Source organism: Ceratotherium simum, chromosome 8 (genome assembly GCF_057802395.1).
Source record: "Ceratotherium simum simum isolate JZ-2026a chromosome 8, ASM5780239v1, whole genome shotgun sequence".
Classification (NCBI taxonomy): Eukaryota; Metazoa; Chordata; class Mammalia; order Perissodactyla; family Rhinocerotidae; genus Ceratotherium; species Ceratotherium simum.
This window is the reverse complement of record NC_141907.1, coordinates 81,590,784-81,615,227: the sequence shown is the minus strand read 5'-3', so window position 1 is coordinate 81,615,227 and position 24,444 is coordinate 81,590,784. Positions and strand designations below refer to the sequence as shown.

The following is a 24,444-nucleotide window of genomic DNA, read 5'->3' as shown; positions in this document are numbered from 1 at the left end:
AAGCATCAGAAAGATGACATCAATCTAGTAAAAATATTAAAGAGATTTTAAACAAGAGTATGGCAATGTGAAAAAGCTTGAAATGAAGGTACCTGCCATCATTCTTTTTGTGCTTGCTTGATTTGATCAGAATTATAACTTCTGTGATAGCTATTAAGAAGGCTATGTGGCATTTCTAGGATGTAGCATGTTTCTGTTAGAATTGAGAATTTAGAATTAAATTCTTAGAATTTCAAAGGCCTTAGAATTTCAAAAGGCCCACCAGGAGAAAATACAGTTCCCATTTTAATGTGAACTTGAGGTTCTCGAAAATGATTTCTTGGATGCCTTTATTACTAATGTTATCAATAAGATTTCATTTTAAAGAGGACACTCTGAATTCTAGCAGGAAGTCACTGTCCTCTGAATATGGTTTTCCATAGTGGCTTTGCCTACATAGAGTGTGTGTGTGCATGTGCGCACGCCATGGGGCGGTTAGGTTAGGCGCCACCGTGCCGCTCATTCTATATGACGTCTGAAGAGTTGAAGTTACATTGTCCTGGTGTTCTTTAACAATTATTTCTAACTAAGGCACAATGGTTACTAAAATTTATGTGAAATATACAGTTATTTCTTAGGACTATTTTTAATATTTACAGTTAAATGAGAACATTTTTAAATGAAAGAATTATACATTGACTATAGCAAAGACATCTGTTTAGTAACAGGCACTTTTTCCCCAGAAAACAATGAATGTCATTGTGTTTCTTAGAAAAGAAAGTAGATTCGTTCAGCAAAACAAATTTGAAAAAATAAAATTTTAAAACACACACAGATGCATAGGCACAGAGAGTATTTGCATTAGGTTAACAAAAAAAAGTACCAGAAATAGCTGTGACTTAACATCTCCTCTTCCTTCTCAGCTCTGACTGGGCTGACTTCTAACAGGGCAGACCAGAGCAAACCATAGGTGCTGGAGAGCAGTCTACTGGGTGGGAGGGAAATACTAACTCCTCTTCCCTGAACAGTAATGCTAAGTGTCAAGAACTGGGAGGGTGTGTGTTTTTGCCCTACCTGCCAGCTAACAGGTTCCCCTGCCCCGGAGACACCAGACTCCTAGGTCAGAGACATAGCACTTTATTACTAGGAGCTGCTAACACTAGTAGTGTGTCAGTATTTTTCTCCCTCTTCCCGAGTCCCAGTTTCCACCGGGTGACGCAGAGAGGGCCAGTTGACACTTGTGTACGGAATGAGTTGTGTGATAGGAGGGGAACCCTGAGTTTGGAGAACACAAAACTTTTATAATGGAGAGTAAGCCTGCCTGATTGTTCACAGGGTCTCTGTAAGGAAACACTGTCTCTATCTTCCAAGGCTGTCTGCTGTACAGATTTCCTTGGAAAGATAGTCTGTAACAAATGATTCATTTGCAATTCCAGTCAATTCCTCCCTCATAAGAAGTGCAGAAACTCGAGAAAATTACCTCCCAACACCAGGCACTCTGGAAACAGATACCAAATAAGCAGATTCCACAAAGAACTAATGTGCACTGGTTTGATTTTTAAGGGTGACATGTGCCAGATGATGTAGCCAGTAGCTACAGCACACATCTCACTCTGTTATTTTAACAGATGAATAAAATGTGATTTTTTAATTTTTTTGCCAAGGAAGATTCGCCCTGGGCTAACATCCATTGCCAGTCCTCCTCTATTTTAGCTTGAGGAAAGTTAGCCCTGAGCTAACATCTGTGCCAGTCTTCCTCTATTTTGTATATGGGTTGCTGCCACAGCATGGTTTGATGAGTGGTGTATAGGTCCATGCCCAGGATCCGAACCCGTGAACCTGGACCACCGAAGTGGAGTGCGCCAGACTTAACCACTACGCCACGGGGCCAGCCCCCTGAAATGTGATATTTTAATTACATCGATAGCATATCCTTTTCAAAATGTCTTTCCTCAAACATTTGCATTTCTATCTCCATGTGAATTGTCTTCTTGCCCTCTGAAATCCCAGACCACTACCCACCCCCAGCACCTTCCTCACCTTTAGCTACAATACTTAAGCAAGCAGCTTAGACAGAGGGACGAGTTGCTCATTTCTGAGTTTCTCCCATGTATACATGTTATTAAACTTAGTATTATTTTCTCCTGCTAAAAAAAAAAAATGTCTTTCCTGCACTAGTGTTGGGTCACCGTAGCCCTTTGTAGCTGGGGCAGGTGTTATCACCCGTTTACACTTAAGACTGTTGTTCAGTGACTTTACTGAGATCACACAGCTAATGTTCAGTTGTCTCTACACCTCGGGTTTCCTGACACCCAATCTGTTGGTCTTTGAAACACGCTGCACAACTCTGTCTCCCTTTTGTCTCCTACACAAGCAAAGGATGTTACCGGCCATTAGGGAGGTGACTGCAGTTGAGACCTGAGTTCTCTTTTGGTCATTGCCATCCCTCTCAACTAATCTTGGGTCTCGCCCAGCCACACTGGGGGGACTGCTTGGTGGTGGTGCCAGTGGTGTCTGGAGTCAGAGACTAGTTTGAATTAAGAGAAGTTGCTCTCTTGTTGCTCTGTTTTAATTTCCATTTAATTAAACTAAGTGGTCTCCACTTAGTTCCAGCCCCTTTCTCTCCCTAATTTAATGTATAATTACAGGTGGTGGCCTCTCCCTCGGTGGGCTTTGGTGACACCTCCCTTTCCTTGCTTCCTGCTGCCCCTCTCTTTACTTCTTTGCAGGCTCCCCTCCTCCATGCACTTCTCCATAAATCTTGGTGCTCTCCAGAACAATGCCTTGGTCCTCTTCTCTTCTGTGCAGACTCGTTATATGACCTTAACAATAACCACAGTACCACTTATTTACTGAGCTCGTTCTACATGCCAGGCACTTTGCGAAGCACATTATGTGCATTGTCTCATCCAGTCTTCCCAGTGACCCTATGGGACGGATACTGCTGTTCTCTGTATTTTAAAGAGGAGGAAACAGAGAACTGACAGGCTGAATTATTTGTCTGAGGTCACACGATCAGAAAGTGGTGGAGCTTGAATTCTAGCCTGTGTGTGACTCGGGGGCCACCCTGCTGTGCCGCCTCCTGGCCCGGGTGTGCCCGACATTCCTCTGAGTGGTAACGCTCTACAACTGAACTCTAAAATAGATCTTTCTCCTAGAACATTGCCCCCTACCAGTATTCCTAACTTCAGAAATGACACCACGGCCTACCAAGTGGCTTAAGCTAAAGTCTTAGAATCTAAGAATTTTCTTAGATTCCTCTCTCCCTCATCTCCCAGGAGTAGTGAGTAATTCACTGCTTCATTCAGCAGATGTTTATTTAGGACCTCCTATGAAGCATACATTGCTCTAAGTTTGGGGGATACAGAATGAACTAAACAGACAAAAATCCCTGCTCCCGTGGGGCTTATGTTTTTGTAGAAGTTGATATCCCCTTTTTACAGATTTGGATCTGAGGAATACGGGGGATTAAGTGCTTTGCCCGAAGTCACATATTTAGGATTCAGACTCAGGCGTTCTGGTTCAGGGAGCCATGGTCTTAACCTTACACCCTCTGCTTCCTGTCACCAAGTCCCAGAGAGTCTCCTCTTTAATCGTCTCTTCTGTCTTCATCCTCCTGTCACTGCGTCTGCCTTTTTGGGCTGGTGTCATTGTCACAGGATCACTGCAATAGCCTCCCAACTTGTCTTGCTGCCTGTAGTCTCACCTCCCTCCAGTTCCTTCTCTGTACTGTACTAGAATGATTTTTTTAAAATGCAAATCTGGTCCCATCACTGTTTTGCTTAAAATCCTCAGTTGGCTTCCCATGGTGCCTTGGTACCCACGGCACACAGCCCGCGGTGATAAGGCCCCTGCTGAGCCACCTCGGCCCAGAGGTTCTCAAGCTTTACCAGGTATCACAGTCGCCTGGAGGGCTTGTTAAGACAGGGCCTGCCAGGTCCCACTGCAGTTTCTGATGCCATAGGTCAGGACTGCCTGAGAATTTACATTTCTAACAAATTCCCCGGGTGCTGCTGCTTGCCAAGGGCCTGACCTGGCTCTTTCCACTCCAGCCCTGGAAGCGTTGCGGATTCCTGAGGGGCGTGCTGTCTCAGGCTTCGATCCTTTTGCACAAGGTGTTTCCTCTGCAGAAGATGCTCTTCCTCTCTCCTTCTCGTTAAAATACAATTCGGTGTCACTTCTTAGGAAGCTTCCTCTGACCCCACAGTGATCCCATGCCTCGCCTCTGTGTTTCTATGGCAGCGTGTTTCTGGGAAGGCTCCATTCCCTGTGCGAGTTGTGGTTTTACTTGTTTCCTGCCCACTGCCCCTAGATGGTGTGCTCTATTAGAAAAGAGACCTTTCTATCCCTGGCCCCTAACACAGTGCCCAGTATATATTGAAGATGCTCATTAAGTGAATGAAATTATGTAATCCTACTTGTGCTTTGAAAAAGAATAATCCTATTTTAATTTTTGTTTGCATTAGCCCTTAAATCTTGCCTAAGATGGTTTTTAAAACATGAAGGTGTTCCAACACAAAAACAGCGTACATCTGAGAGCATTAAACTTTCAAAGCTGCCATTAGCGAGAGCTGCATGGCTTGGCTGTTTAACGCAAACAGCAGGAGCTTATTCCACGAAGGCTGATGTTTGTCTGTAGATAGCTTACTCACTTCTCATGCCTGTGTTTTGAAATACTTGAGTTATCCCCCAGTCCTCCTCAGCCTTCAGAACATCTCTTAGCCTTGGTTTGTTCTTAGCCTTGGTTTTATCTAATCAGAGAGTTACAGATGGAACAGCCCAGACAGTGTAAGCCCTGCTTTTACTGTGACAAAGATTAGTGGGCTGTAAAGTTGCAGCCTCCTTGTTTCCATCCAGAATTGCATAGCATAATCCCTCACATTCCTTTCTATGTGCCTGCATTGCCTGCGTAATTTCCAAGGAGAATATGGATTTTATTGCCTGTAGAGCCCTCCCCTTTTCTCTCCCTTCCCATCTCAGATTACTAGTTCTTGCCAAAACGTTAAGCTCCAAACTCTAACAAAGGAACTTCGAAACAAGATTGTCCCTGGACTGTAGACATTTCTTCAAGGGGTGCCCTGGCCTTCTCCTGGTGTGGTGCAAGTTCACAGGCAGACAGCTCTTCCGTCGTCTCTCAGAAAACAGAGGAGAAAACGTAGGTGCACAGTGCTTGAGAACCACTGATGAGCTCCTCTCCTGCTCAGCTCACCCCCTTCCTCGGCTCTGCTGTGCGGTATTGCTTTGGGAACCATCTCTTGGGTTCTAACGGTGTCGTTCTGTTTCCAAAATTCAACAAGCAAGCAGAGGGCAGCTTCAGGTGGAAGTGTGGCTAAATTATGCGTTCCTTCACACGTCAAGTAGCAACAGCTTACCCTGTAGTTCAGAACCACTAGCGTTTCTACTCAGTTACTTGGAAAGGAACAAGACCTTCTGCAAATCATTATTGGTCTCTAGAGCACCATCAGGCTCATGCCTGTTCTGCACATTTTATTGTTAACAGTGAGCTTGTTGCAGGACTAAGCATGAAGGAAATTAATCTGGTCTCAAATGTCTTAGGACCCTCTTGGTTGCAAGTAACAGCCTGCAAAGTAGCTTGAGCTAAGATGGGAGGGGGATATGTATAATGCCCAGGGGCACTGCAGAGAGCGCAGGATCGGGAAGTAGGACCAGGGGTCCTGGGCTAGGGAGCAGCAAGTGGCCAGGGACAGAAGTTCTCATGGTCTCTCTGCTTTCTCTCATGCTCTCTCCACACACCCGCAGTCTGTTCTAGCATAAGGGAGACAGGCTGACAAAAATCACCACGTCCAAGACCCGATTGCTGGGGAAGACAGACGCTGGCCCAGCCTAGTGTTTAATAGAAGAACGCTTCCTGAGTCACATGTCCTGCCTCAGTCAACTCATCCGTCTAGAGGGCGTGGGTTGGGAGTGGGCCCTCCTTTGCAAACGTGTGCTGGGGCTCACCCTCGAGAGTGGGGGCCAGTGTTCAGAAAGAGAGGGTGTAGACTGAGAAGCTACCCCAATCAATATTGGTTATAATTTATACCCTACATTCTTCGAAAAGGATTCAAAAAAAAAAAAAAATTGGTATAATGAAACCAGAACCCATTTACACAGGATAGAATACAAAAACAAGGCGTGATAAGATTGGGGAGAGGGAAGATGCATCAAGAAGCCCTGATGGGAAGAAACTTATTTTAATGTGGGATTTCAAAATTAGTAGGTTTTTAAATTCTGGGGCCAATCAGACCCAGAATTCCTGAATCAGATTGCTAAGATAAGAAACAGAAAAGATTTGGAATTAAACATGATCTCAGTGTTCGGACTAGAGTTTGTTAGTTTCTTTTGGATGCATAGAGATACTTTTATATACTGTTCCCAGGAGGATCCTCCAGCTGGTGTTGGGGGGCAGGGCTGCTGCCTCCTTATGTGGGCACCTGTTCTCTGGTTAACACAGGCCCGTCGCCCCTTGTCTGATCCCAGGTGACGTTACTGCTTTACGGTCCTCTGTGCGTGTGTAATGTCAAATAACGGTACAGGCGGCGAGGGGCACAGAAGTTCAGAAGAGAGAGGCCTCTGATCGCTGAGCACGAGGATGCTTTCTCATACTTGAAAGAGGCAGGACTTGAAGCAGGGTTTTGTATTGACCCGTGGTAGGTCTGGGAGAGGAGGTGGGCTGAGAAATGCCTGAGGAAGGGGGAGGAGCTGATATGCATGAAGGACCGATTATATCAGGTCCCTGGGATGGCTCTTTGAATCTCACCCAGTCCTCACCTTGTCACGTTGGCCCCTAAGTTGTTTTGTGAATTTCCGTAGGTGCCTTTAGTCTCTCCACTTGACAGATGAGGACCGTGGGGCTTTAGGAAGTCAGGAAACCTCCAGCGATTCTTTTTCTCTCCAAGGACAAACCCCAGTGGTCACCCCGCTTTCAAAGCCCACCCCAGCCTGGCTCCTGTTCCCTGCTGCCCTGTGCTCTCCCGCCCTTGGGCGGCTGTTCGTCCAGCGTGCCTGTCTTCCTCTGCCTTAGGGCCTTGCTCCTTTGCCTGGAACACTCTTCCTGGATGTCCGCCGGTCAGTTGCTTCATGTCCTTCATGTTTTTGCCTACGTGGCTTTCTTACTGGAGACTTGCTTTCTCCACTCTATTTTATCATTACAACACCCCTTCCGCCTGGTGCCACGTTTCAGCCCCTGATGCTTCCCTCCTTTCCCACAGTGCTTCTCATCTTCCAAAAGTCTACTCATCTACAAGTCTGCTCATCTGTGTTTCTTTTTATTGCCTTTCCGTCCCCTCACCCCAACTGCAGTGTCAGCCCCATAAGAACAGGTGCTTTTGTCTGTTTTGTGTCCGATTTATCCGGAGTGCCTAGAGGACTGCCTGGCTCCTAGCAGATGCTCAGTAAATATGTACTGAGTGAGGGAAGAGCCTTTCCCAAGATCACAGCACCCCGAGGCGCTGGGGCGGGCCAGCAGGCTGTGTGCATTCTGGCCGTGTGGAGGAGGCCGTGAGGGAGAGGAAAAGTGCCAGAGGCTGACCCCGGCTCAGATGGGGAACGTCCTGTTTACAAGTCTGAGCTTTATCTGTCATGCCATCTTATCCTGAGGACTCCGGACAGCTTGAATGTACAAACTGGGACACTGGGTCCCAGTGGCAGAATTGGGATTGACTTGCTATGTATTGAATTTTCCACTGGCCCATGCTTACTCCTTTGACATGGTAAGAATTATGCCTAGGAGCTTTTTATTCCCCAAATCAGCCCCTGCTCTATAAAGACAACATGTATTTTGTTAACACCAGTATTAGGCACGCTTGTGTAGACTGCACCACCTCACCCAGAGCTGGAGTGTTGCTCACACTCAAGTGTCAGAAAATTTCTAATAACAAGTACCTGTGTTGCAGTTTTGGGAAATACGCCTTTCCTCATGGCACTATTTCTCTTTCCTCCCTTCTGTGCCAAATGTTCTCAATGCATCTCTCCTGTTTATTCAGGCAAAGCTTAAAAATTAAAAAAAAACTTTATCAGAATGATGAAGGAGTAACAATTTCTTCCACTGTTATTCAGGATAATATTTTTGAGGCTCTCATTGAGGTGAGAAGATGGATGTGATTTTTATTTTCCTCTGTCGTGTTTACCTTGCTGCATTGTTATTTTGAGTCTGTTCGCAGGATGCTGGGCAAATGCCATTGACATAATTGTTATTTTTTAAACAAAGAGGATGGAAAGTGTCGCCTTAGGAGTTGCCTGTGAACTTGAATGTACACCTACACACAATGGCTTCCTTTTATGAACAAAAGTAGTGGGGCGTGGTGGACATGTGTATAGATTTTAAATAGTTTATTTTTTTAAAAGTATGCAAGCTGAACTTTGCTTCAAAGAGAATTCACATAGCTGCCAAAATACACATAAAAGAAAACTGTCCTGCAGAGATGCCACTAGATCTCAAGCTAGTTATGAAATTGGCACCCGAGAGTTATTTCTGTCAGAGGACATAAGATGGATCTTGAAGAGCCACAGTCTCCATGTAGATGTTGCCAGAAACATAGGCATTATCCTTAACACTTCCTTCTCCCTCACCCTTCCCCCCCCTCACCTTATCCAGTCATCACTGAAAATGTCAGTTTTACTTCTAAATAGTCTCAATTCCATCTCCTTCTCCATCACATTTCAGTCCAGGACCTGATCAGGTCTTGTCTGCATGACCAGAGCTGCCTCCTTCTAGTCCCTGTGTATCCACTCTGGGCTCTCTCTCATCCTTTGTGCAGCCCAGGTCATCGTGTTTCCAAAGCCCAAATCTGAGAAAGGCCTGCCTCCTCACCCTGTGCCAGCCCACCACACACAGACGGCCCTTAAATGGCTTCCTTTCACTCTTAGGGTAGTGACTGAATTCCTTAATGTGGCTTACAGGGCCCTGCATGGGCTGGTCCATGCTTGCATCTCTAATTGCAAACCTTCCATACCTTCCCCTCTTCCCCCATTCTCTGTGCACCAGCCATACCAGTCACCTTGTAAACCGTTTTACTTGCTATGCTCCTCGCACCACAAGGCTTTGCATATTCTCTTCCCTCTGCCTGAAACACCCGTCCTTTCTTTGCCAGTTAAGGTCTTCTCATCCTTCAGACCCCAGTTCCTACATCCCTTACTTAGGGAAGCCTTCCTGGACCACTCTCTGGGTCGAATACCCTGCTTTATAGTCCGTATTACCCTTATTTTCTTCTCCTTTATAGCACCATCAAGGGCGATTTGTATTTTATACTTTGATTATTTGATTAGAATCTCTCTTACTGGACTGTAGGCTCACTGGGGGCAGGGACTTTTCTTATCTTCATTTATCACAAGACAAACGTAGTGCCTAGAACAAAGTAAGAACTCAGGAATATTAGTCAACAACTGTAGATGGATGGATGAATGGCTTCTTGAAGTATCCATTTTTGTACCAGTTCAAATGGAGCACTGGTCCATTTCCAAGATGTTGGAGGCTCAGCACGGACTAAACAACAGATGGAGGAAGAGATCTTCCATTTGTAGGCCTCAGAGAAAAGGGGGCAGATGTGTCCCTCCTGGCAGAGATGCCCTGTCTCCCTGGCCACATCCTAGGGCCACTTCCCTCTCCAGCTTTTCCTGAGGATCAGCTCTGCTGGCTCTTACTCTGCCACTGCCTCAGTTTCCACCTAGTGCTGTTCTCACCCTCCGTCAGGAAAACAGACCTTTGCCTTGAATGCCTAGAAGTTAGAGGAGCAATTTTGACTCTTAGGACAAGAGTTTCAGTATAAATCTCCATCCCTTATGTGGCTGGACAAACATTTTATGCACATTAGGAAAGTACTAAAGTAGTTTTGAGCTTGGGCTAAGAAGTCAGATTTCCTGAGTAACCCAACTCAGGCAGCTATGTGATCTTGGGAGAATTCCTTAAAGGTTCTAAGTCTCAGTTTCCTTATCAAAACACGGCAACAGTATCAGTACCTACTGCGCGAGAGTATTGTGGGGTGCTTTGGGCCACCTGTGTCTAGTAGTAATATAGTGCAAGCCACATGTGTGATTGAAATGTTCCAGTAGTTATATTTAAAAAGTAAAATGAAACAAGTGAAATTAAATTTAATAATATATTTTAACCTGATATAGCCAAAGTATTATCATTTCAACATGTAATCAATAATAACTATCAATGAGATATTTTAATTCTTTTTATTCATATTAAGTCTCTAAAATCCAGTGTGTATTTTATACTTACTAGCACATCTCAGTTTGAACTAGCCACGTTTCAAATGCTCAATGGCTGGTGGCTGCTGTATTAAGCAGTGCTGTTTTTGCTAATTCATATAAAACTTGGTACCTAGTTCATACTTAACATTCAACAAATGCTGGCAAAATTATTGTTGTTCATTTTAGAACATCAAAATTGGGTGGACAAACATTTGTACTGTGTGCTTGCATTTTTTGCCATGTGGGAAGATGGCTCAGATCTATTTTCATTTCTGTTTCAAAGGAGTAAAGTTGACGTTAAGTGTTCTCTGCTGTTCCCCTGAAGTTGGTCTCTGGGGTTCAGAATGAGGTCAGTTTGCTGGTTTATGTTCGTCTTTTCTTCAGGAGGTGGGAAAGGGGAAACTCGGTGTGCTTCAAGTGCGGCGTTCCTGTCTCTGTTTTTTGGGTCTTCTCTGTTTAATTATTTGGAGCTGGAAAAACTTGATTTTAAAACAAAACACATGGGCTGAGAGTGACTGGGCGGACATTGGCTAGTGAGGCAGCGCCGCAGGTATGTACCAGTTGAGGCCCCGGCCCCGCTCCGCTCACTTGCGTAGGTGTCGCGTGCTCCGGGATCTCCAGGTCCGCTGGGGTCCTGTGTGCACCTGTCCCTTGTTACCCTGCTGTGCAAGGCGCTGTGAACATGAGAGGAACATGCTCAGTTGCTTTACTTCTGTATGCAGGGTCCCAAGTCCCTTTGAGTCGCTGGGGGGACTGGTGCCTCTGTTGTTGGGGATCGGAAACGGAGAGAGAAGCGGCACTCTGGCCGGGGCAGTGGAGGGGCTGACGTCGTTCAGAATGTGGGGATGTTGAAACAAGCAAGGGTTCTAAACACTTTTCAAACCTTTAAGAGCCACGGTAGGAAGAAAGGAGTCTTGGGTTTTGCCAAATCGAGGACATGCTGAAGCTGGTCTCTCCAGGGGCCCGAGTATTGCACATCATCTCGCTACAGCGGCAGGTCATCGTCGGGAGAGTTGGGAGGTTCCACTGTTTCAAACTCCACCGCATTTTCAGAGCCGTCAGCCGTGCGTGTGTTTTCAGGCCCCCCTTTCCCCTGGGCTCCTGCTGTCTTCCAGCCCCTGTCGGATTTATTAGCCGTTGCCTACCAAGTGTCAGTACCTCCCCGAGGCGAATGGCGGAGGCCTCGCCAGGTGGACGGTTCTCGGGTTTCCCTGAGGTTGGAAAGAACTACCCCCGCTCTCGTGCTCTCTGCGCACCCCTCTCAGCGGACGGCTTTCCTGACATTTGACTTAATCAAGATGTTAGCAAAATAAACAGTGTGCGCTGCTGCCAGTCAGGCTGAGACCGCTCCTCACCCTGCCCCGCCCTCTCCACTTCAGCGTTTGGAAAGGAAATTCAGAGTTGCTGTTGATAGTAGAGATGAGGAATGAGCAGTGTCCTTCCTCAGGGCCAGTTACACCCAGTCTTGATCACTGAGCTCTCGGGTGGACAGCCCTGTGCGGTGATTCATCAAACCTGTGACACCCTGATGATAAGACACTGTTATTTTAGGTACAATCAAGGAAGAAAAACGAACCTGAGATACCATCGGTTTTAAGACACATCCCAATTTCAGAAATGTCAAAATGTGAGGGGGAAAATGTGTGTCTGAGAGCAGATGGAATACGGTGAGAACTAATTAAACTGGGAATCGCCTGGTTAGCAACCGCTCCCCCCCCGGTATCAGCGCAGCTGACGGACAGCGCTGGGAGAGGTGCGGGTGTGGATGGAGGCGCCTGCCCGGGCCCGAGTGCGTCTGTGTGCTCTCCCTTCACTCAAGTGTGTTTGTTGTTTGTGTGCTCCATGTTATATGTAAGGTTATGGCACTGAGTCGAGACCAGGCCGAGTCATGGAAGCCCTCTCAACTACAATGTAAGTAATCTAAGTTTCTGAAAAACAGAAGAATCCAGGAATTTTCTTTGGGTCACATTGGACTTGATAAGATTCATGTTACTTTCTGAAGGAGTGGTGAAATCTTGCTGAGGGACGTCCAGGCTTCTGCGTGCCCTCTCTGGCCAGCCCATCTGTAACGTTGCGATGGTGAAGAGAGTATCACCTGCTCTTCTAAATTCATGCCCCTGCTCATCCGTTTCCTAGTGAGCTTGGGGCTGGAGTTTATGGGAGCTCACTGTTTCCTCTCATCCCCTAAAAGGCAGCATTCAGCATTACTGATGACTTGCATTCTACTCAAGATGCTCCCCAATTATTATCTTTCATAGTCTGAGTGACTTCTAAGCACCTACATGTCCTCAACCTTCTTAATTCCATAATCACTTGCATCAAGGGGATTATGCTATTTTCTCTTCCTGTTAAAGACTGTTACTCAGATTTTAGAGAAAACCGTTTCTCAGCCAGGTAAAGCGACCAAAGAATTGATTGAAAACGTTCTTCTTTGTATTAGTAAAAACATGGTGTTTCCTGTATACTTAACACTGCTTTCTCTCTTTCTTTCAGTTTTTGGGAATAGCATTTCTTGGAATTGGACTGTGGGCGTGGAATGAAAAGGTAAGTTGAATCTCATGAAAATGCACACATTCCGGTTGTCAGAGGCTGCACATTATATTGTATGTTGTCTCTTTTTCCTCTTTGACAACTGCAAAGTATAAAGAAATATGGCTCTTTAATGAAAGAAAGTATTCTTGGTAGATAATGTCATATTTCAGAGACTCTTCAGGAATGGCTCCTGAATTGATCACCACATCAGAATAATGGCAGAAGTAACAACACACATGCGTAACAGAGAGTGTGTGTTGGAATTTTGTCAGTTACCAGACATACGTGTTCCCCTGGCACACCCCCTCACTCTGGCACGGGAATTTCAGTAGTGCTTATCAATATCACTAAACCACCTGTAGCCTTTTTTCTCTTTTACTCTTTTAAACTCTTTGGAAGAATACTCAAGCCATAAAAATGATTTTTTGGTGTGAGCATTATGTGACAAGCTGTTAGCATGTGGTATGAAGGAAGCTGGATATAATTCATGTGTCAATATCAGATAAACTTATTGTTAATGCTCAAGAATGTGAATCTTGTCTACTGATTGAAGGTGTTGGGGAATATTCAAAATTTATGATCAAATACAGTATAGTAAAAGGAAAAATCTGGAAATATGGAGTAGCATCTTCTAGGCTACAGAGAAGATACAGTGTTCTGGGCAGTTTGTTCTCTAAGGAACACACTCATGACACCACCGCCCTGTGTCCACTCCTCTGCTCTACTTCCCATCCACACCTTTTAGTTTTTTCTCTACAACTTCCCCTCCTGAGGCCAAGTGCTGGAATTCAAAAAAGAATGCCAACTCCTTTTTTCTTCCTTCTTTGGAAGTGAAATCGTTGGCAGCGTTTTATCTGTCCTGGTATTTGGCTACACAGTAAAGCTTTATTATCTCCACCTTGTGAGAGTGAGGGAGTGCATGGATTGGTTAAAAGTTGTAAACTAAGAACTTAGCTTAAATTTTCCCAGAAGACTATCTCTTTGGTATTTCACCCTCTGAGCCTGACCATGGCCTGAAGTCAAGAGATCCTTTGAAGTATTATATATGTATTAAGAAGGGAGGGAAAAACGAAAAGTCCAGCAGACAAAAGCCCCTCAGATGCCAGTAGGAATTCCCACAACTAAAACCATGTTCAGATAGACTGCATCTAATAAAGCTCAAAGTAAACCCTGAGTTTGGAAATTGAACCACCCTCTGTTTATTTACAGAGTCCTTCCACAGAATGTAAAATGTTTTATGGAAAATGAGGCATCTTCCACCACCTTATGAGGCAGAGCGGTGACTATATATGAAGGGAGAAGGATCAAGTTCCCAAAACAGAGAAAATTTTATTTCTAGAAACTTCTCTGTTGAATCCTGTCTTGTGGATTGTGATTAGCTTCTGCCGATCCCTGTAAGCCTGGAGACTTGTATTGGTGGAGTCTCAGAGACCCCACTTGTAGGAGGCCTCAGGTTGGGTCAGTGCCAGATAACTGGGCTTTGTATAACTTTCCTCTAATAAGAGTCCATTTCTATCTGCTTTGGAAAGATGCTGGAAGGCATTAAATGAACTAATTGTCTATTTTAGCAGTAAACAGACAATTGGTCGTTTTGAAGGTTTTTTTTTCCCTTTGAAATATAATTATCTTTTTGTTCTGTCAGTTGCCTCAGATGTCTCTTCTCTGATAAAATCACAGACTTCTAAACCGGCCGTGTCCTGTAGGTGTCGGGGCAGGGATGGCAGTCCTCCGGGAATGAACCGAGCTCTTGTCAGGGCTGCTCTCAGTAATGGACCGTTTCTCTGGAGAGCTGAAGGTCCGTGGCCGAGGTCACTCACGTGGGTAGCAGAGGGTAAAGGACATGCAGTAGCCCTGTTTGGTGCACCGGCGTCACTCTGGGCCTGGGGTGGGGACGCAGCAGGGAATGATGCAGAGTCCCTGCCCCCTGGGAGCTTGCATTCCTGTAGGGGCACTGACAGCTAGCAGTGAACTAGGGAAGTATGTGTATCCAGGTACTGGGGAGTGCTACCCAGAAGCATGAGGTGCAGGGTAAGGGCTGGAGGGGTGAAGGGGTCTGTTTCAGGTAGAGCAGTTGGGAACAGCCTCCCTGAGGAGGTGGCATTGGAGCAGAGACCTGATGCAGTAAGAGGGATCTGCAGAGCACTGGGGGAACAGCATTCTGGGCAGAGGGAATAGCAAGTGTGGTGGCCCTGAGTCAGGGACTTGGCAATTCCAAGGACCAGGAAGAAGACTAGTAGGACTGGAAGGGAGAGAGCAAGGGCAAGAAGAAGTAGAGGATGTGGCAAGAGAGGCAGGCAGGGTCCTGCAGAAGGCGAATGAGAGGAAGTCACCAGAGCATTTTGATAAGGGAACATCCTGATCTGGCTTTTATTTTAAGATCACTCTGGTTGCTGTGTGGAAAAAGGACATAGTTTTGGGGTTGAGCAGGCCTGAGTTCAAATATTGATTCCTCTGTTTATCCTCTGTGTGACTTTGGGCACCTGCATTAACTTCTCTGAGATACCCTTTCCTTGTTTGTGCAATGGGGACACTATTGTCACCTCTTAGGTTGCTGTGAGGATTAAATTAGATGGCTCCCAACACAGTGCCTGGGATAAAGTGAATGCCCCCTGCAAACACGGCCCCTCTCCTGGATTCATCACTATAGCATGTCCACTCCTACATGGGGACAAGAGAGAATGGTGGCTTTGAAAGCCGCCTCAAATTTTAGGAGAGTTCCAAGCTCTGATCCATGGGCCAGAGAACTGGCTTTGTTTTGGGATCTCTTAAAGAGGATGTGATGCCCATCTATTGCCTTGGGTAACTGCAAAGGTTGCTCTGTGGAAGCCCTTTGGGTTAACTTCTAAGCTGGACCAGCCTGTGATGGGATGATGTTCGGAGGTAAACCACCGCTGGCCAAGGGTGGTGGGCAGCATGCGCCTGTGGGGCCGATGACACCAGCCGTGAATCAGTAAATCCCCCGATGGTGATGTGGTGGCATTTACCTGGAAGGAGGCCTTGAGGGGAAAGCCCTGAACTGGGTCACAGCTGGATGGATCAAATTCCCTTAATAGATGGGACTTGACACGTCTCTACGTGGAGTACAGAAACACTGGAGGCAAAAATTATTACCCCTCATGCTTGCTTAATACCAGGCTGAGCTTGAAACGTAGGATGAATGCTACCGTTGAATATTAGACATAATAATTAAACAGTTCATTTTATCTCAATTCCAAATCAACTGTGAAGATACAAACGATGCATGTCTCTCCAGGGGAAACTGGTTTGTGTGCAGTTTTTCAGAAATGATGGGATCTGCTGTTTTAGAAGGAACGTGAACAGTTATGTAGCATGAATCCCTCTACGACAGGCTTGGCAACGTCCGCCATGATCAACTCGTTCATTCACATGACACTGTGGAGCACATAGTGGGGACAGGGCTTGTGCTGGACTCTGGGGATGTGATTCCTCAGGGAGTTGACGTTCTAGGGAGGGTGTATAAAATATATATATACGTAGTAAATGCTAATTTGGAGTGTATATAAGTTTAAGAATTCCTGTGACACAGTACTCACCCCTTCTGTCTCTTTGGTTTGTCTTACTGCTGGAAAGATCTTCCTTCCACCAAATTAGAATCGTGTCCTACTAGTTTTCATTCAGTGATTGTGAATCTACCCTGTTGGATTCCACAGAATAAGTCCTTGTACATGTTAGTCCTTGAGGTAGCCAGGGTGTGGTTCCTTCTGACTTTCCAGACCCAGCCTCTGCTTCTCCTAGGCCAGAGTCCCGTCTCCATCTTGCTCATGCTGTCTGACCGTCCTCTAGTGTGTCTTCTGTACCACTGAGAGGGTGCGTTAGGGGCATGGCGGGTACAGCTGCGTTATGCCCCTTCTCCCCTTGTCTCCTGTCAATGCAGCTTGAGATGACACTGCTGATCACTGGAAGTCCCAGTGGTCTCAGATCCAGCTAGGTTTACTCCATCCAGCTCACATCTGGCTGGTCTTCAAAGTCCAATGCAAGATCCCACACTTCCCAGTTAGAGTTCTGCCCGCCTCTCTACCTGCTGAGATTGCACTGGAGCTGAAGCTGTCAGCCAGTATCTTCCCCATGTCACGCAGCTTGGTTTTTGCTGTGTGTTTGACCAACCTCCTCCCTCAATTCCTTTGTCTAACTCAGGCCTGCCTTTAGCTCCTGGCCCCAGTGCCACCTGGGAAATTCTGACTCAGTAGGTCTGGGGTGGACCCTGGGATGCTCTGTTTTAACAAACCTCCTAGATTGTTCTGATTGCAGTCAAGTTTAGTTGTCACTGATGAAAGCCACTGATATGTTGAGCAGGCTAAGGACAAAGCCCAAGGACATGTCACTTGAAGTTTCCTTTGGGTTGACATTCATTTACTTACGTGTGCCCTGGGGTGTCATCAGTCAAGCAGTTTCTAATACATCTACTTGTCGTTAACATCAGACTGGTTTTCTGCATCTTGTCTTTGTAGAGAGGCTGTATCCTCCACTTTATCTCTGCTTAACCAGCCTAGGGACTTTCTTGAACCTGCCACTTTCTTATTGAGCCCATTCTGGGTCCTAGAATGGATCATTTTCTCATGCAGGTGCTCAGAAACTCTTATCAGTAAGGCAGGGACTAAGGCAGGGTTTGTCACTCCTCCCTTCTAGAAACACTTTCTTCACTTGACTTCCAGGATATCACACACTCCCGATTCTGCCAGCTCCCAGGCAACGCCTTCTCACACTCCTTGGCTCATTCTAGCTCGTTTCTCTGACCTCTAAATTTTGGGGTGCCCCAGGCTTGGTCCTGAGACCTCTTCTGTATCTTCACTCCTGCTCCAGGAGGTCTCATCCAGGCTGGGGGCTTTAAGCACCTCTCTCACTGCTGACTTCCACATTTAGATCTTTGGTCCTGGCTTCGTCTCAGCTCCAGACTCGTTAGAGCCGGTAGCCAACCCAGCATCTCCACTTCGATGCCCACCGGGCTTCTGAAGCTTAACCATCAGAAACAGCACTCTCCAATTCCCCCCTCAGGCTTGCTCTTCCTAATTACAGTAAACAGCAACTCTGTCCTTCCGCTTGCTCCGGTATCCTTGGCACCTTTCTTTCTTTTCTTCTCATATAACATTTGGTCCATCAGCAAATACCATCAGTCTGCCTTGAAACTCTACTGGGAATCTGGTTTCTTCTCGCACCTCTGCTGTCACTCCCTGGTCTAAGCTGCCACCACATCTTGCCTGCAGTGGTGCAGCAGCCTTCCCTCATCCCCCTGCCCCTGCTCTTGAGCCCCCACTCCCACCTGAGCCCTGTCTCCATACAGCAGCTGAGTGATCTTTTTAAAATGTAAGGCCGATCCTGTCACTTCTCTGCTCCAGATCCTCCACTGAGCTTGTCATCTCACTCAAAGCTGTATATGATGCCCCATTACTTCCGGGACCTTATTTCCCACACTGTGTCCTCCGCTGCTGCACTGTAGCCCCTACACACCATCTTGCTATTCCTCCAACTTCTCAAATAGACCTTGCCACCCCAGGGCCTTTGCACTTGCCCTTCCACTATCTGGTACGCTCTCCCCCAGAGATCCATGTCGGTGCTTTCCTTTACTCCCTGGTCTCTGCTTAAATGTCACCTTTGTCCATAGGCTTTCCAATCCTATTTAGAGTAGCCACTCTCAGCCCACCCCCAGCCCTTCCTTCCCTCTCCCCTGTGTTTTTTCTGTATGTATTTTCATAGGACTTACCACTTCTGCACCAACAAGGAGTTTTTTCCTATACAAGGGACTTTTGTTTACTGCTCCACCCCATTACTGGAATATTAACTAGCACATACTAGGTGTTCAGGAAGTATTGCTTGTGAAAGAATGCATGAGAGATGAATGGTGAAAGCATCCTTTTAAACCATGGCTGTATCAGCAGTGGCCCCAGATCTCTGGTTAGCACATAAAGCGTAAAAGCTCTTACAGCATAAAAGGAAGTAAAATTAGGTGTGGTTTTTGATGTCTGATAGGATAGTGGTGCAGTGTAAGAAACAGAAAATCCATTAAGTCTGGCTCTCAGAAAAGAAAACCGTTTATTTCTGGCATAAAAATGAGAATCCATATATGATTGTCTCATTTTATGGAAAAGTTAGGGATACGTTTGCCTTTTGCCCCACGCGAGAGGCAGAGTGAGATGGTAGTAACGAGGCAAGTGAGGGGCGGCGGCAGCGTTGCTGAGGGCGGGTGCGGCGAGCTCAGCTTTTCCGCGTGGGAGGAGCGCCTTCCTGGTCCCAGCGCGAGTGCCCGGTTCCCGCTGCCCCGCACCCAGCACTACCTGCAGCGGGCGGAGGGCGTGACTGAAAGCCCCTGAGGCCCAGAGCCTGTCTTGTGCTTTCATGCTCAGTTCTGGCGCTGCGGTCCTGCACCCTGGACCCAGCGACGTTTGTCGCGGGACTGAGTGGCGAGAATGCGGGGAAGAGCTTTATGCGTGGTAAAGTCTCCCCGGGGAAAAAGGCTCTTCAGACGGAGGTTTCATTTTTACTTCCACGATCTCTGGATCCCCTCGGGTAAACAATAAGAGAAGGATGACCCGCTGGTTCAGAGGTGGGGAAATCGAGGCCCAGAGGGGTTACGCTGGGCGTCCGGCCCTCCCCCCGCCCCAGCCCCTCTCCCGTCCTGTGGTCCTCCGTGGCTCTGGCCTGGCCGGCTCTGTCGGGAGCGGGCTGGAAGGGGAGGGTTGGCGCGCAGCCCTGAGCCCGTGCGGGACCGGGCATGGGAAGAGCTCCAGCCCCACGGCACTCTTCTCCCGGGCTCTCCTGGGACGAGGTGATTCTTTCCCCTGGAGGCTTTTCCCTGACCACTCTCTGTGGTTGTCTGACTCACTTCAGAAGCCTCCGGTTCCGTCCTGTGCCAGTCCTACAGTAGACTCACCTTGGAACGCCGCCCCTGTTTCCCAGGAAGGGAGAGTAGACAGTGCGATTCAGTGACTGGGGTACTGGTAGTGATAGTGGGCACATTTCTGTAGCCCCAGCGAGTTGGTAGGTGGAGGGGTTACCCAGATAACTTGAACAGAGAGGTGCGTGCCTCGGCTTTGAAACTACTGCCAGGAGACGTTTATGAGATGCTGAAAATACTTCTTTGAACATTTTGTTTTATTGACAAATCTACTAAGTTTGTCTGCATCTCTGTTCCTCAGTTATCCAGGTAACCCCTCAAGTTGTCTGCTGTAGCTAAAAATCTGAAAACCAAGCAGTTCTTGCTCAGTACCCGGAAAGCTGGCCTATGGTCGGAGGGGCTGTAACCAGTATGTTCAACAAAGACATGAAATATATTGAAAAATTAATTTTTCTCTTTCATATGTCCCTCTAAACTTTATTCAGAGGGATTTCTCAGGAATGAAGATTCAGGTGGGTCAAAAGTCAGTGCCTTTGTTGTCCACTTGCAGATACCACTGTCCTGCTCTCATTTTGAGGCCCAGTGAGTATTCAGGGTGGGAATGATCAAGACTCCAAATCTAACGTTAAATGTTCTCCCTGTGCAGCTCGGCCGGTCCTGGGCAGGAAGGAAGGGGGGAGGAGGAGGGTGGGCCCCTCCCGGGTGGGCCCCTCCCCGCTCCTGGGTGCTCCTCTGCCCACTGCCTGCCAGGGCGCGAGTGGGGCTGTGACCTCCAGGCTTGGCAGATGGTAAAGGGGATGATGTATTCATCTTTGTGACGCTTCCCTGCCAAGTCTTTCTGCCTAGCAGTTCCCTTGAGCATGGTGGGCCTCACGATTCCGGGTGGCCGTCTGGTACCCCTGCTCAGCCCTGGCCCTCCTCCTCAGCAGGTGCTCCTCTGAACCCTGCCCCTGAAGTCTCTTCTTCTCACCCCAAGCTGCCTCGCCCATGCTGTTTTCTCATGCTTTCTCCAGGGCAGACTCATCTGGGGGTGAGGCGGTCCCACCAGAGCAGCCCTCACTGGACCCTCCTCTCTCGCTGGATTCTGGGGCAGGGCTCAGACCTCCAGCCCACAGGGCAGACTCGACTAATTGCGGTGTCTCAGAGCCTCCTGGTGGTCCCCTGGAAACTCCTCACGAGTTTGAGGGCAAAAAGGCAGTTGCTCCCCCTCCCTGGGAGGTGGTGTCACACAGCACAGCACCTGCTTTCTTCAGAGGAATCTCAGTTCCCTCACCCCGTCCTCCCTTCGCCCACTTTCTACCCGCCTGATTTCGCTGAGGTGTGTGAGAAAGAAGTTCTTTGCGTGTTCTGTGCGGAGGGGGGGGTCCGGTCTTGTTTTTCAGGTAGTGATGGGTGAAGTCTGAGGTAAGAACATCATTCTAACATCACATCGCATATTGTTCTTAACGTTTTAGAAGCAGGTATGCGATGTTCTGTTGGAAATAAGCACCCTCTTGCCCACTGCTGCTCGCTCTCTTCAGACAGCAGAGCCTTGTGGTTCAAACACGCTCTGGGATCAGGGGGCTGGCTCAGACCCCTGCTCTGCCGCGTCCTCTCCGGGTGACCTGGCGAGTTACTCTGTCTCCGGTCTGTTTCCTGCAGTGGATGACAGTCCCGCCTGGAAGGTCTGCCATGAGGGGGCGTAATCCAGGTGACCAGGGCCCGGCCTGGAGTCAGGGTTCAGCGGCGTAGTTCTCATGTCACTCTTGTTGAGACTTCCAGTGTGGCTGGCCTGGGCACCACGGAGCCTCCCAGCTGCTCCCGTGGCACTTACTCACGCCCAAGGAGTGAGCTTTCTAGATGCGGGAATGACCTGGGCCTTCCTTTGTCGAAACGCCTCCACGTTCAAGCCCAGCCCTGCCTGCCAACCTCAGTGTCCCCTCACCACTTGTCAACTCACACACAGACCCCTCGGTGGGCCTGGTCCTGCCGCTCTGTCTCCACACTTGCTGACATGACCTTCTGCAGCCCCGTAACACCCGCTGCTGACACCTCTGCCCGGCGCTCTCTCTACTCTCCTGTCTACTCTCCCGTCTCCCCTCCAGACGAGCTCCTGAGGGCGTCGCCGCACCTTGACTCTGCATACCCGTGACTGACAGTACCGGCACCTCTCAGGTGATCCCATGAAATTATTTGCTCAATAACTGAACGAGTTGTGTGTCTCTGAGGCCCCAGAATACACTGATCACCCGCCACTAGGCTAGACTGCATGTTTTTTTTAACTTTAGTTTGAGGGAACACCAGGATCAGAGCCTCTATTGCATATTTCAGTTTAAACTTTCTGCTTAGGAGTATTCCTGGCTATGTCTCCCATCTTCTGAACATGCAAGTGAAAATGTCTGGGGAGTGCCTAGGAACATGCTGGATTTCCGAAGAGTGACACTTTTGCACATGGCTGTGTTTCCATGTTCAGAGAGGCAGTCACTCACACTCAGCTGGTGATGGTGGTTTCTCTGCTGAGAGGAGTGCCAGTGGATGGGACTTGGTGCAGAGCACCCCCCGACTCACCCCCCACCCCCGACAGCTGCTTGGTTGTAGGATTTAATGGAGATCTGAAAGATGACTGCCCCTTCTCCCCTTCCTCTCCACAAAAGCAGGTCATGGCCATTTATTATCTGCAAGAAAGGATTACTTGAATCTCACTGATGACCTTTTTTGACCAGAAAAATGGGAAACCATGTGCCTGGGAAGTGGCTGGTCTTCCTTTAGCTCTGCATCCGTTTGCCAGGCCGTGAGTTATGCTGCCCCTGTGCCCTTCCGTCTCCCTGGACTAGTTCTACGAGCTCCTGCTTCTTCTCATTCCCAGTCCTCTCTGGACTCTGCAGCAATTCCTTAGACAGGTGGATGCTTTGTTTTGCAGAGTGGCTTTGCCCTGTAACATTCTTGGAGGATCTTTGATGAATTTTTAAGGGACAGGTTGCCCTGTGGCTCTGTGGTCCCAGCTTGGTTTTCCTGTGGACATTAGATGTGGATTTAAAACCACATCTCCAACTCTCTAGGACCACCCCTCTCTGAGTAGCTCATTTTCTTTAAAATGTCCTACCTTGCCTTTCTTTCTCAAGTAGGGAAATTTTCCCTCCCTCTGACTCTACGAAAGCTGTTACCAGTTCCACTCCAGTAGGGGCTGGTTCAGGGAGGGGTGGGTGAATCAGGACCCAGTCTCATAAATCTCGTAGGGGTCCGTCTGGCCTGGCTTTGGGTGCACATTCCATATGTCTGTCTCTCTGTTTCTCATCCAGGCAGTTGGAAGGAATGTGCTTGTATATGCCAAAGCAGAAGAGTCCCAGACCTTTGGGGTTTATTAATGCTATTTTTGCATTTCTTTTCTGTGTGAGTTGAGAGAGAAGGAACTGCAGCTTGCCAGGTGGCACCAAGGCTGCTCAGTGCTGGTGGTGGAAAAACCACAGACACTCCTGAGGTTTATTGGTTTGGAACCCTTCTGGAGCTTTGTTTGCCTTTCATTTCTGCACGTGTGCAGAAACCTCTTCCAAGAAGAAATAGTTATACTCAGAACATACTCCAGGATTGCAGAACCTGGGGAGAAGCTGCTTAAATTCCAGAGAGAGGGGCCGGCTCGGTGACGCAGCCGTTAAGTTCCCGTGCTCCGCTTCGGTGGCCCGGGGTTCACAGGTTCAGATCCCGGGCGCGCACCAATGCACCACTTGTCAAGCCAGGCTGTGGCAGTGTCCCATATAAAGTAGAGGAAGATGGGCACGGATGTTAGCCCAGGGCCAGTTTTCCTCAGCAAAAAGAGGAGGATTGGCAATGGATGTTAGCTCAGGGCTGATCTTCACAAAGAAAAAAAAAAATTCCAGAGAGAGTTGAATGAATAAGGTACTGGTGAGGAGATGGAGGTCGAGGGAAGATGGGCTGATTCTCACATTCTTACTGAGACATACAGTGTTCATCAAGCCATTGAAGGATGAGATCTCACGGGGAGTAGGACATGGTTCAGTAACTGGAAGGTCATTCAGGAGCAATGAGTTTGGCGACCTGAGTGCCCAGTCAGCTTCCTGGCAGCAGAGGCTTCCTTGTCCCTGGTTCAGGTGCCACCATCATGGCGACATGGCTGCTGACTGCTCAGCATGCTGGTCACTATTGACTGACTTCTTGCTGCTCTTTTCTCCACTGCACCACTTCTGGGTACTCTTAGCTTCCACCCACTCATGGCTCTGCCTACTCGTGGATATTGCTTACTCATAGCTTCTCCCTTCCACCTTTGCTCTGAGTGTCTTTTAGGTGACTTTCAATTCCCCAAGACAGAAGATCTGATTGACAGGTCAGTTTTCGCCACCTCCATTAGGCACCATCATTGTGTGTAGCAGAGGCTTTTCTTAGGGGGTCAGGCAGGGCAAGTGCCAGAGCCAAATAGATTCCTCTCCAATGCAGTTGGGTTAGACACCCCTCTTGTGTGCTTCTATAGCATCTGATGTCTTCCTCTTTGTCTAATACAAATGTGATGATAGTGATGATGGTGATCAACTTTGACTGAAGTCTTATTGTATGCCAAGCACTTAGCATAGCATTTGGATTTATGGATTATTTCCTTCATCCTCATAATCCCTTATGAGGTAGGGTACCATTTCACTGATGTGGAAATTGAGGCTTACGCAGGTTTGATAACTTGCCCAGGATCACACAGGTAGTAAGTAGTAGAAATGGGATTCAAGACAAGGTGTCTATTATAGTGTCCTGTCTGTCTGTCTGCCCCTTGTCTCTAGCCCTTGTCCAAGCTACCCTCTTGCTGTGTTTCTGGGCTCCAAGGGAACTTGTAGGTGAGCCAGGTGGGTTTGATCCAGTAGAGGATGGTTTGCGTGGGATGGAATGCTCTCTGCCACACTCTAGAG

At 47.7% G+C, this 24,444-nt stretch overlaps 1 protein-coding gene across 1 annotated transcript in view; it reads left to right on the top strand.

The window, feature by feature from the left end:
• The window catches only part of TSPAN5 (tetraspanin 5), a 161,235-nt gene that overhangs the window by 118,020 nt on the left and 18,771 nt on the right, over positions 1-24,444 (top strand). Inside the window, exon 2 of the mRNA XM_004430984.3 lies at positions 12,670-12,720. Within this exon, the coding sequence (XP_004431041.1) occupies positions 12,670-12,720 (51 nt within the window). The remainder of the gene's footprint in view (positions 1-12,669; positions 12,721-24,444) is intronic.